The sequence below is a fragment of the Chionomys nivalis genome, chromosome 3, assembly GCF_950005125.1.
Source record: "Chionomys nivalis chromosome 3, mChiNiv1.1, whole genome shotgun sequence".
NCBI classification, from domain to species: Eukaryota; Metazoa; Chordata; class Mammalia; order Rodentia; family Cricetidae; genus Chionomys; species Chionomys nivalis.
The window spans coordinates 121,739,118-121,752,626 of NC_080088.1; the positions used below are offsets into that span (position 1 = coordinate 121,739,118).

The window sequence follows — 13,509 nt, forward strand, 5'->3', positions numbered from 1 at the left end:
ACTCCAGCTCATGTCAAGTTGACATGGGAGGAGCCAGAACAGCCACTGAGGACTAGCAAATGCTTTCCAGCCTTGATTGGAACACGAAGTTTTCCTTCACCGTAGGAGGCTGGGTGGACCTGTCCCTGGCAAGCTGAATGAGCTGTCTCTGTGAGCACCTACCCTCCTCCTGCTGTCTAGCCTGGAGTCTCCCCGAAGTGCTGACCCCGCAGGGCTGGGAGCTGCGCCTGCAGGCAGGCAGAGCCATCCCTGGGACAGCATCCTTGTACTCTTGCTGGCTCAGCGCTTTCTCCAGCACACTTCTGCTGCTGTTTCCGGCTGGTGGGATCCCAGGGGGACCCGACTTCCCCTGAGTTGTTCCAGACAGAGACATCCTGAGGCTGGGTAAAAATGCCAGTAGCAGACAGGCAGGAGGGGGTCTTGATGCCCTGCCTTCTGCTTACCCACCCCTGCGGCTGGAGGGTTTGGGGAGGGCTTCTGAGGTTGGGGTGAGGGGAGGAGGGGCTGTCTAGGCAGTGGGTGATGAATCACAATCTGGCCTGTACTGGTTCTTGGCTAAAATGAGGACTTTTCCAAGTCTGTGGAGTCTTTTTGCTTGAGCTGGAAGGAAATATGGTTCATGGGATCCAGTTACCTCATCCACTGCAAGTAAGCAGAGAAAGTTGCCCAGGAGGACCGGACAAGCTCTGCCTCCTGCTTTTTCAGGGCCCTTACTGGAGGAAGGTGAGCCAAGGGTGATGCCTCAGAGGTGATCTCTCGAGAGTGACCGGGCCTGTGTCACCTTAACTGTGGCTACAGGAGCCGATCTGGAAGGTGACACTTAGGTGAAACCCATTTGAAGGGGCAGCAACCTTGGGGAGTTCTTGGAAAGATGGTTCCTGAACTGGGGACGGCAGGTACAAAGATCCTGAGGTACGAATGAACTGGGTGAGGCAAGCCCAATGTCCCAAGCAAGCTGTGAGAGAGAGGGAGGAGGAGTTGTTTCATGAAAGGATGAAGTGCATCGCTCCTGAGTCCTTCCTTGCAGTGTGGTAAGGAACCACCTTTGGAGGAATGAGCATTTAATAAGCGCCTGTGGCATACTTTGTGCAGGGCACTTTCCATGTGGCTCGCACTATTTTGTGCAGAGCACTTTCCACGTGAACTCGCACTACTTTGTATGGGGCACTTTCGATGTGACTTCGCAGTATTGCAAACTATTCTAGTGGCATCCAAAGGCGCTGAGCGAATGAAGCTTTGGTGGGTCATACACAGTACAGGCTCAGCTCTGTCCCAGGGGACCCTTAGCTTAGTTAACCTAGGTCTCTCTCTCTCTCTCTCTCTCTCTCTCTCTCTCTCTCTCTCTCTCTCTCTCTCTCATGCACATGCACACACACACACACAGCCACACCAGCACTCTGTCCTCCACTTGGCTCCCCTGGAGACTGGGGATGCTTGGAAGGAGAACCAGAGCCCAGAGCTGTCCTTCCAGGAAGGAAGCTGGGCTGTGCTGTCTGAAGCCTTTGGAGGTTGAAGTGGATAAGTAGTCCCCTGATGGGGAACACTCTCTGGGGACCCTTCTGTTATGGGAAAGAGAGCAGAATCCTGGCGCTGAAGGACCAGTGGGGCAGGGTGAGCTGCTCTACCAAGCCCTTTGCCCAAAGACAGCAGCTTCGAGGATGCCTGGGATTCCAGCAGCTTAGTCATCAGCGTCTTATCGCCTCTGAGTACAAACTAGAACTCTCTCTGGGAAAAGGAGTCCTGAGCCCAAGAGAGTGAAGGAGCATAGGTCCTGATGCAGGACAACATGGAGGAACATCAGGCCTAAAGTGCCCCATCATGGGGACTGAGGCCTTGGTTTGGCAACACCTGCTTTTCTCTCCTCTCTTCCCAATTCTGAATTCTTGCCCCACTTCTACAGGAATGGGCAGAGTCCGGGAATACTCTCAAGTGAACACCCTGCTCATGGAATCCATTGGAAAATCAGCTCTCCGTAATAATGGTGGCATTGATGATAGTGGTGGTAATGGTGATGATTAAGGTGAGATTGTGTTGATACCGGTAGAAGGCTAAGGTGATGATGGTGATGGTGGTGATGGTGAAGGTGGTGATGATGAAGGTGATGATGGTGTGATGGTGGCAATGATGGTAATGGTGATAGTCACGGTTAGCTTTTGTTTGTTTTGCCAATTTTACACAAGCTGGAGTTATCCGAGAAGAGGGAACCACAGTAGAGAAAATGTCTCCATAAGATTGGCCTGTGGGGTATGATGGCCCACACCTTAATCCCAGCACTCAGGAGGCAGAGGCAGAGGGATCTCTGTGAATTTGAGACCAGCCTGATCTACATAGCAAGTTTCAGGATAGCCAGGGCTACAGGTGCTACCCTTTCTCAAAAATTCAAAACCAAAACAAATCAAAACAAAACAACAACAAAAACCTGGTCTGTAGGCAAGCCTGTGGGGCATTTTCTTAATTGGTGATTGATATGGGAAGGTCCAGCCCATGGTGGGTGGTGCCAGCTGAAAGCAGATTGATAGCCAGGTGTGGTAGCACACACCTTTAATCCCAGCACTGGGGAGGCAGAGTCAGGAGGATCTCTGTGAGTTTAAGGTCAGCCTGGGCTACAGAGTGAATTCCAGGACTTGCTCCAAAGCTACAGAGAAACCCTGTCTTGAAAAACAAAACCAAAACCAACAAAACAAACAAACAAACAAACAAACAAAAACCCAACAACTGGGCGGTGGTGGCGCACGCCCGCCTTTAATCCCAGCACTTGGGAGGCAGAGGCAGGCGGATCTCTGTGAGTTCGAGACCAGCCTGGTCTACAAGAGCTAGTTCCAGGACAGGCTCCAAAACCACAGAGAAACCCTGTCTCGAAAAACAAAACAAAAAACAAACAAACAAACAAAAACAAACAAAAAACTCTTTAGGAACAAGCCTAAACTAAGCCCAAGATTTTATAATGACTGATAAGTCTCTGTGTTGTTAGTTTCAGACTGGTGGTCTCCATGACTATGAGATATGCATGACTATGCATACCGAGTTCCAGGAGAAAGAGAGAGAAATCAGGCTGAGAAAGCCAGAGTGCGCAAGCCAGTACACAGCACTCATCCATGGTCTCTGCTTCAGTTCCTGCCTCAGGTTCCTGCCTTGAGTTCCTGCCCTGACACCCCTCAGTGATGGATGTGACCTGGAAGTGTAAGCTGAAATAAACTCTTTCCTTCTCAAGTTGCTTTTGGTCGTGGTGTGTTTATCACAGCAATAGAAACCCCAGCTAAGACAGTTGAAGGTGCTGGTGGTGATGATGTTAATGGTAGTGGTAGTATTTGGTCTGCCATAACAAAGTACCACAAGTGATGTGGCTTTCACAACTGAACCTTATTTTCTCATAGCTCTAGAGGTAGGAAAGCCCACAAGCGAGGTTCCCGCGGGTTCAGTTTCTGATGTAGCTCTTTCCTGGAATGTAGATAGCCATGCTGTCCTCACCCGGCTTATCCTTTGAGCACGGGAGAGACCCCTTTTTAAAGGCCGCCCGTTGTTCCTCTTGGCCTAGGCTCACATTTGCACAACTATCTAACCTTGATCGCCATGCCACGCTCTCTCCAGGGACAGTTGCTTTGGAGGTTTGGAGGGAACACAATCCACTGTCTAGAATGAGGATACCAGGTGTTGGGGTGCTGATGGCTGTGCCGGGGCCGGTGGTGCCTGATACTGGTGCTTGCTATATGCCAGGGGTTGTGGAATTTTCTGCTTAAGTTGGAATTAACCCTCCCAACAGTCTTGTAGCTTGGGAGCCAGTATTGTCCCAGTCTCCCAGTGAGGGACAAGAGGCTCAGCAAGGTTAAGCATATGGCTACATTTTTGTTGTAGACAGATCATGGTATATTTAGGATCAGAACCCAGGCCTTTGATTTCCTTCCAAAGTTGTCCCTAAAGTCCCATGGTTCTGCTTTCAGGCTGTAGGTGGCGGACAGGAGAGCATGATGCGCTGGGCAGTGTGGTCCAGACCCTTTCCCCACTTGGGCTTCCTGTGACCCATTAGCCTGAGGCCCTGGGGCAGCATGGGAGGGTCCAAAAATCGCTCTGCACCATCAGCTCCAGAGTATTGAGGGTTCTCCTCTTCTCAGGGACTCTTGGGAGTTAGGTGCCTGAAGTGAGGCCAGGGGTAGAGGTGACGAAGATGACCTTCCAAAGACGTCTGGGAGGTGGTGAGGGGCGGTGTTCAGCCCCATGGCAGGAAAATTGTGGTGAAGCAAATTTGGCTGTCAAATCACATGACAGGAGTTATTGGTTTATTGCTACATGGATATCACCGGGAGGATCTGTGAAGTACTGTGTAGTAAGGAGTACCTTGCAGCACCGTGTAGTGCCCTGGAGCACTGTGGAGTACCGTGTAGTGCCCTGGAGCACTGTAGAGTACCGTGTTTTGCCCTGGAGCACTGTGGAGTACCATGCAGTACCATGTAGTGCCCTGGAGCACTGTGGAGTACAGTGTAGTACCCTGGAGCACTGTAGAGTACCGTGTGGTGCCCTGGAGCACTGTAGCGTACCGTGTGGTGCCCTGGAGCACTGTAGCGTACCGTGTGGTGCCCTGGAGCACTGTAGAGTACCATGTAGTACCATGCAGTACCGTGTGGTGCCCTGGAGCACTGTAGAGTACCGTGTAGTGGCCTGGAGCACTGTAGAGTACCATGTAGAGCCTTGGAGCACTGTAGAGTACCGTGTAGTGCCCTGGAACACTGTGTAGTTCCAGGTAACAACACTGAAGCTGGAAACCTTGATATTATCTTATTATAAAAGAGCAGTCCATGTAATGGTTCTTATGGTAAAAACATTCCTGTGAATAGCAGCAAGAATGATGATGCCAGTGTTCATGGAAACTACAATAACAGATAAGGTCTTTCTGTAAAGGTCTTCCCTGCTGTCCCTTTAAGAGACAAACCACAAACACACTGAAACACACCCACCCCCACCTGTCTGCAGAGGCAAGCTGATCTTCAGCTTCTAGTCTGAGTCTCTTCCTTTCTATCTCTCTCTCCCTTCCCCCCTGTCTCTGCCTCTCTCTCTGCTCTTCTTTCTTCTCCCCTTACCTTCCATAACCCACTAAATAAACATCCAACTTCACTGTGCATAGCATGTCTATCTGTCTCGGTCTCTCATCTGCCACGTGGTTTTTTTTTGCCTGCCCCCCCCACCCCCGCCTTTGTGGCTTGCTGTGATCTCAGGACCTGCTGCCCGCTGCCTGCTGCCATTCAGGGACCTGCAGCGTGGGTTCATGGCCGGCTGTCCACTGCCGTCCCTCAGGGATCTGCAGCATTTTACTTAAACCATTACACTTTCTCTGCTGACTGTTGACTGGAGGGATCTTGACTTCAGACCCCTAACTTCACTTTTTTTTTGTCTTTTCAGTTCCTAGCACTTCAGATTTTTCTATCCTGAGCTCCTAGCTCCAGTGCCTGGTGTACAAAGGAGCTGAAATGTTTCATAGTGCAGCTCCCTGCAGCTTGCCAGGAAGAGGGGAAAAATGAAGAGGTCTCACCTTGACTTACAAAACCAATTATGTGATTCACTCACGTGGTTCATGCCTGTAAATAATCACACTTGGGAGGCTGAGGCAGGAGAATTTTGAGGCAAACAAACAAAAAACCCCTAACCCAAACCCTCCAAATAGCAGACATTGCATGGGAGAATTACTCCAGGGTTCAGAGATCCACATGGAGACTGTGACAAACCCCTCACTTAGGCTCAAAGTTGATCTTCCTGTAGAGGGGTGGACTTACAGCAAGTTCTAGAAATTGGACATGTTGGGGTTGTACCCGCTCATATTCTCAGGGTTATGCTGTGCTGGCGGCAACTTTTGATGTGTAAATTCAGATGTCAACTGGGACAGAAGTGCCTCATTTTAAACTCACAAATAGAGGTGGGGCACTGTGCCACTGCCACAAGCAGGGGACTGAATGGCACAGCACGACACACCCTGCAGGACAATTTGACACAGCCCCACCCAGGGTCTAATTTGAGATTCTGATGGACTCTGGCCTGTGGTCTCCTCCAGACTGTGGAGGGAGCGAGTGGCCTTTGAAGTTCTGGGCCCTTCACCAGAACCCAGAGTATTTTAAAATAAAGATGATTTAAGAGTCAGCCTGCATACGCCTGCACAGCAAAGCCACCATCAGAAAGTTTGCTTTTGAAGTTCACTGTGGTGGTGTTCCAGCATCTTCACTAGAACCAGGGGCCTCTCAATGCGCTGTACTGAGCTCAGGGCAGGACTGGCTGCTATCCCTGCCTGAGCAGACTGTGTTTGGAGACGTGGTCTATGTAGCCCAGGCTGCCCTCAAACTTTTAATCTCCCTTAACCCATGTTAAGTGCTGGGTTTACAGGCAGGTGCCACGCCTGTCTTGAGCAAACTGAGTTCCAGTGCAGTACATGTACTCTTCTGGGAAACATGAGACAGGCATGCTCACTGGCAGAACTCACGAGTTTCTTCACTCTACCAGAGTGGCTCACTGGTCACAACACAAAGCCTGTGAGGCCGCTAGCAGAACTGTCTGCCAGAATGAAGCCAGAGCCTGGGCAATAGTTGAAGTTCACCCTGAGGCTGTTCTGCTTGGCCCACAGGGTTAGGCAACACCTCAGACAGTTTTTGGGTTAATTTCTGACTTTCACAGACCAGGGGAATTACTGCAGGGACCCTCGAAGCCGCCGTGAGTCGACCACACTTCCCAAAGTGCAGACATCCTCTATGCCCTTTCAAAAGCGCCAGTGGCCACTGCTGTCTGGTGTGCTGTCCTCCATCTCAGCCTGGCCTCGGAGAACCCCAAGGGGCTTCGGACAGCACTGGGGGGCGAGAGACAAGAGACAGGCTCACTGGAGAAAACCATCATCTTATATTCTTTTATTATAATATATATGCAGATCTGTTAAACATACAGTAATAAACTCTATCAAATAACTAGAACAAGGCATTCTGCTGGCATCTCCCCACACAGGGTTAGGGAAAATTTGCTGTCGCTCTCCGGAGGCTGCCAAAGCTTACGACTTCGGTGCCGATTTCAGCTCCCCGGCCACAACATAAATCAGAACAGACGTTACCTGCACTAAGGACGCAAGTGAGCTGAAAGGAGCGCAGGATTAGGCGTAATCAACAGTGTATTTGCCTGCATTAGAACCACAATGCATATGGTGCAGAGTGCCTGTTTCTCGTAGCTTCTCTGGCGTGGTGCAAGGGTGGTGGGAAGTAGCTGCTGTGACCAGCTGGGGCTTCTCCAGGGCTCACTGCTTCTCTGGCTCTTCCTTCTTAGATTCTTGTTTCATTTTGTAATCAGCTAGGGCGGCCTTGATGGCATCTTGCGCCAGCACTGGAAGGCATGGAAGGGTAGATAGCTTCAATTTCTAGACACTGGAGAGGTGGTCTTTATTATTTTATACATTTCTATAATACACCTTTGTGTATTTACATATTCTTATAAATATGCATTTAGAGTACCTACGCATGTGTTTGTACACGGAAGTGAGCAGGTGCATGTGTCATGCACACATGGAGGTCAGAGGACAACTCAGGGAAGGGGGTTTTCTCCTCCACTATGTGGGTTTGGGGCTCTAACTCAGGCTTGGTGACAAGTCTTTAGCCTGGGCCGTCTCCCTGAGGTGGTCTTAAGAAAATAATCTTTTTAAAATGAAGGGTGCTAGAGCTGGGAAGGCCCAAGAGTGTCCTAGCTCGGCACACACAGACTGGGAAGGTCACGCCTTCCTGGCTGGGATAGTGAGGGGATCTCCAGAAAGCACCTGTCACCTGGCAAGGACACAACAAAGATCAGGTCCTAGAGTATGGACTAGAGGTCACAGGAGCTGGCAGAGCCGTCTTAAGTCAAGGACTCTGAAGGCATGGCCTGCACACCTCCTCCCGCAGTCCCACACTGGAAGGCTTGTACTGAGAGTCAGTCACTCTATGGGGAAGTAGAAGCTGGGAGTTGGAGGGGCAGAAAGCTAACAACCCACAGAGATGAGCACTTGGAAGGCTGAAGGCCGAGGCTTTCCCAGGACTGCCAAACTGTGTATAAGCTCAAGTGGAGAGTGTGATCTCAGGCGGTGTCTCACTCAAAGGGCACCCTAAGATGGTGTTGGAGTGCTCAGCCTAGCCTCTGATGCACGTGAGCTATAACTCAGTCAGTAAATCCTGACAGCACGGTGAGGTGACATCATCATTCCTGCTTTTTGGGACACCTAAGAGGATGGAGGGCATCAGATCTGACAGCAGGTTCTGAGGCGCATGGCCTCTTACAGGGCAGTCAGTGCAGTGGGCGGTGTACAATGCCTCACCCAAGGAGATGCAGTGAACAGGGTGGTGGAGAAAGCTATCTCTTGCTCAGCCTATCCGCTATGGTGTGCTAGGAACAGCAGATTCTGAACAAAGGTCCAGGCTCACCTCTGGCCCTCCTACCGCCTCTCCCCAAGCCTCATTTCCTCATCTCTGAGGGGAGCAATGCTGTCCAGTTGGGTGTTTCTGGGTGTTCGGTGTGGCTCCAGGTCACAGCGTCTCTTAGCCTGATTTCTTAGAGGTCTGGGCTGTGAGAGCGAACTTCAATCTCCTAAAGGTTATCATGGCAACCATTCTCTGGGGCCACAGGGTGGGGTCCTAATAGGGAGTTTATGACTCCCAAGAGTCTTAGATGCCTAGCAATGGAGGCAGACTCACTGGAGCAGTGCAGTTTCACGGGTGGAAGGCAGAGCTCCTTGGCAATGTCTGTGTTTTTGATGGTCGAGGCTTCCTCCACCTGAGGTATAGGGACAGTACATAGTTTTAGTGAATTTTTATTTATTTATTTATTTATTTATTTATTTATTTATTTATGATTTCTGCCTCCTCGCCGCCCCCGCCTCCCATTTCCCTCCCCCAATCAAGTCCCCCTCCCTCATCAGCCCGAAGAGCAGTCAGGGTTCCCTGCCCTGTGGGAAGTCCAAGGACCTCCCACCTCCTTCCAGGTCTAGTAAGGTGAGCATCCAAACTGCCTAGGCTCCCACCAAGCCAGTACGTGCAGTAGGATCAAAACCCAGTGCCATTGTTCTTGACTTCTCAGCAGTCCTCATTGTCCACTATGTTCAGCGAGTCCAGTTTTATCCCATGCTTTTTCAGACCCAGGCCAGCTGGCCTTGGTGAGTTCCTGATAGATCATCCCCATTGTCTCAGTATGTGGGTGCACCCCTCGTGGTCCTGAGTTCCTTGCTTGTGCTCTCTTTCCTTCTGTTCCTGATTTAGACCTTGGGATTTCAGTCCGGTGCTCCAATGTGGGTCTCTGTCTCCTTTCATCACCTGATGAAGGCTAATATCCAGGAGGATGACTATATGTTTTTCTTTGAGTTCATCTTCTTATTTAGGATCACGAATTATAGGCTCAATGTCCTTTATTTATGGCTAGAAACCAATTATGAGTGAGTACATTCCATGTTCCTCTTTTTGGGTCTGGCTTACCTCACTCAGGATAGTATTTTCTATTTCTGCCCCTGTTTAGGATTTCAGAACAAGTACAGGACTGCCACTGTGTACCAAGGGGTCTCCAGCAGGTCCCACCCTCCACACACTGCCTGGTTGGGTAAGCAAGAATGAGCTGCCCTGCCTACTGAAGGCAGGCATTACCTAGGCTGCTTGTGTGGCCTTTGTTGAGGATGCCTGGGGTCTGAGAGCTCTGAGGAGTGACCGGAGGCCGTGAGGCGTGGCCTGTACATTAAGAAAAGCCAATCTCTTCCAGGCAGACCTCAAGGTTACAGAAAGAGACCACCTACTTCCTGTCATAGCTCAGGGCCCTCTAAAGGCCAGGCCCTGGGGGCTCGTGCGCAGTCTCACTTCTGCCCCCCCCCCCCCCCCCCAGTTCTTAACCAACTTCCAACTTCCTTGGTGCCATTTTCTTCCAGAACAAGCTGGCTGGAGAGCTGGCTGACCACTGGGTGGGGCCTGGGAGGGTGCAGAGGATGAGCGCGTGACTTTAAAATGGGATCTCAGGCAGGGCAGGGTGATCTTTAAATTACTGTATAGTTGAGGAAAATCTTCCCACTCCTCCTATGAGCTGGGATTCCAGGCTGGTGTGCCATGCGCCACCACACCCAGCTAATGCAGTGGTTTTGATGCAGCTGGCTCTCAGCAGCCTCAGCTTAGCTGCTAAGGAGAGCGCTGGGAGAGAAAAGGATGCAAAGACTTCACAGTCCTTTACAGATCCCTTCAGAGGCTCCTGGCCAACCACATGGACCACTGATCGCCTTAGTCGGCTTCCTTGGCTCTCGCCCTTGTGACTTTGATTCCTAAACCCCCTCTCAACACAAGTGACTTCTACCAATTTGAATGTGCCTTTCTGGAATCCTACTTGAAGCAGGAGATGGGACGAAATAAACAGGAACTATCACATAGCAAGTCTCAGGAAACCTTAAGGACCTTAGGGAAAACCCTGGGTAGTTTCTTTTAGCTCTGCTCAGGTGGAAAGACTGGTGTGGTGATGACCCTCTTTATTTAGCTGATAACCAAATAGCAATAATTAACACAAAGCCTCAGGCTACAAAATGGTCTACAACTCCCAATGTGAGGTAACCAGCATTAAACTTTAGAAAAATGGCTTCGAGAAATCAAGCACTTTTTTTTTTTTTTTTTGGTTTTTTTCGAGACCGGGTTTCTCTGTGGTTTTGGAGCCTGTCCTGGAACTAGCTCTTGTAGACCAGGCTGGTCTCGAACTCACAGAGATCCGCCTGCCTCTGCCTCCCGAGTGCTGGGATTAAAGGCAGGCGTGCGCCACCACTGCCCGGCCATCTTCCTGACTTTTGCTTTGTGATTTATGACTGGATTCTTCTAGAGCCAAGGTCATAGGGAATTCTGATTTAATTCTATAGTTATTTTGAGACAGACCTCATTATGTAGACTAGGCTGGCCTAAAACACTTGGAGATCCTTCTGAGTGATGAGGTTCAACAATTCCATACAATCTGTGAGCACTCTTACCGTCTTCCCTTTTACCCACTCCGTGGCTAGGGAGCTGGAGGCGATGGCGGAGCCGCAACCAAATGTTTTAAATCTGGCGTCCACAATCTTCCCTTTTTCATCCACCTGAATCTAGAAAAGAAGCAGGAGCTAAGAGGTGACCCTGGAACCTCTGGCCCACAGTGGGTGTTCTGCACGAGCCCCAGATGCTATGGCATCAATTACTATGTTTTGTTTCAAAGAGCTCAGTCACCAACAGTGAAACCTGGGGCCCACACAGGCCCAGCTGACAGAGGAGCAGGGAAATGACACCTCTCACCCCACCCTAGCCCGCTGTATGTGAATCCCTGTTTGCACAAGTCTGTTCACAGCCGCTGCCATTATCGGCCAGAGGCACCAGGAGAGTCTGCAAACAATACCATTAATACCTTTCTCTTGGACACTGATCAGCGCTCCACCCTACTGGCCATCAGGGAGACTGCAGTTGAAGCTATGGCTTCCTGCTCAACACATTCCCTTTCTCACTGGGGAGCGCTAGCTCCTGTAGAGTCCTCATTTCGTCAGTGACCTTCACCAAGCCTCCCACTCCCTGAAAGCAGGGCCTACACTGCTACAGTCGAGGAAAACGAAGTGATCTCTTTCAGAACAAGACAAGTCTCTACCCTCACCACCCATCTCACAGGACAGAGAAGACAAAAGATTCTGTGAGCAAATGGTGTTCCTTTTCATCCGGCCAGTACCTGCAATTTCATGACGTCACCACATGCAGGAGCACCCACCAATCCTGTTCCGACATTTTTAGACGTTTTGTCAAGGGACCCCACATTCCTAGGATTCTCGTAATGGTCCACAACCTGAAACAACAGATTAGCAGAATTCACCTCCGCGGTACTGTCTCCCTCGGGTCAGCAATCTGAACGGGACAGAGGTGGAACAAAGTGCGACCCAAACTCTTTTCATCTCCTTCCCAACAACCTTCATCTTGGAGATACGGTCTGAGATAGGGGCAAAACGCTCAGTTGGGGTCTTAGCTTCACAGGGAATGCAACCACAACTGATCATGTGACTCACACACTGATACCAGATTTGGGCTCAACCACCACTTGCGTTTTTACCAAACAAAACACACCGTCTTAAGAGGATTATGTATTTTAAAACTCCAGGAATAAAAACGGCCCCCAATAGAAAATTTCTTCATTAAGTTTCAAGGAGACTGTTACGGAAGAGCCAAGGCTGGGGATTGGTCATTTGTGGCTGTAAACATAAACACAGCGCCACCCTGGTACAGGAGCGCCCCCTGCTGCCATAAAGCTGTCAGCCCGCCCGAATAATGTAAACAAAACACCTTTCCCACGGGGGGGTTGAAGGCCTTGGCACAAACAGCGATTAAAGTCAGGGACTTTAATCGTATTAGGATAACCTAGAGCTTTTTTTTTTTTTTTTTGGGCTAGTTAGCAGGAGGCAACCTAATCTGCAGATTTTGGGTCTAAGCTCTAAGGCCCCACAACGCATCATCTAATCGGTACTTTGGATGTCTCGATCAGCTGTGGTAGTCTTTTGCTTTTCCGAGTGAGTCTCAAGTCAAGGAGCCCTTACGTCCTTAGAAGGTCGGGGCCCACAAACTGCCTACCCTTCTATACTTTGTGCTCCCTGAAAATACACACACAAGTCACCGAGAACCAAAGTTTTATGTTGGTTCGGTGCTTGGCTCGCCTGGAGGCCATCAGCCCCTTAGAACAGCGACGTAATAGGTTAGCATTTGTTGGCCTGAGCGCTCCACACACAGGGACGGCCGAAGAGCGCTTGCAGATTGGTAGGGACAGGCGAGGCGAGGGCAGTGACTTGTCAAGGCCAAATGGCAAGGGCAGAGGCCTGGTGGGGACGCTGGGGAGGGCCAGAGAGTTCAGGCCCGCGTGTGTGCTGTCTCCTGGCTGACATACCAGGACCCTCCCTTCTCGGCTGCCAGAGTTGGGACACTGCGAGCGGCGGCCGCGGCGGGGCTGAGTTGGCCGCGGGATCCTCGGTGGCTGTTTCTGGGCCACAGCTGCGGGTCGGGTCACTGTTCGGCGGGGGTAAGCGAGTCGGGGAGAGGCTGGGGAGCCGACCGCTTCTCCCAGGGGTACTCGGCTGGCGCCGGCCGCCCGTCCCCTCGACGGCCCGCGCACCCCCTCCCCCGCCCATACCTTCTTGTGATAGAGCCGAGCTGGGGCTGACAGCTCCCGGGCGGGCAGGCGCGAGCTCCGCAGCAGCAGCGCGGAAGCCGCCCTCCTCAGACGGCCGGCTCCAACCGCCGCCATGTTGCCGGCTTGCACCAGCGTCGACCTCGGCGACGTCAAAGAAGGGCGCACGTCGACGTCACCGAGGCTCCGCCCTCACCGATCTTCTGGCCACGCCCCCAGGGCGTGGCGGTCCGCAGAGCGGGAAGGTCTGAAGCGGTGGGCGAGTTTGTCTGGCTGCTGCAATGCGTGTTGGAGTTGCTCAGGCGTCGCGGGAGCGCTCAAGGGCGCTGGGACTCAGGCGTACTTGGGATTCGAACTTGCATAAGTTCCAGTTCTCCATGTTCTGGC

At 51.2% G+C, this 13,509-nt stretch overlaps 1 protein-coding gene and 1 long non-coding RNA gene across 2 annotated transcripts; one reads left to right on the forward strand and one right to left on the reverse strand.

Moving 5' to 3' along the window:
- The first annotated feature begins 585 nt into the window (after positions 1-585).
- On the forward strand, positions 586-3,149 carry LOC130870759 (uncharacterized). The gene is made up of 3 exons (XR_009056795.1): positions 586-723; positions 1,901-2,020; positions 2,972-3,149. It is a non-coding gene; the product is annotated as an uncharacterized LOC130870759 (long non-coding RNA).
- Positions 3,150-6,863: 3,714 nt separating this feature from the next.
- Iscu (iron-sulfur cluster assembly enzyme) lies at positions 6,864-13,265 on the reverse strand. Its single transcript, XM_057766159.1, has 5 exons — positions 13,126-13,265; positions 11,683-11,796; positions 10,964-11,074; positions 8,679-8,757; positions 6,864-7,341 (listed from the first exon to the last, which is right to left on the reverse strand). The coding sequence occupies exons 1-5, from the start codon at positions 13,237-13,239 to the stop codon at positions 7,256-7,258; spliced, it is 504 nt and encodes a 167-aa protein (XP_057622142.1). The 5' UTR covers positions 13,240-13,265; the 3' UTR covers positions 6,864-7,255.
- Positions 13,266-13,509: the final 244 nt, after the last annotated feature.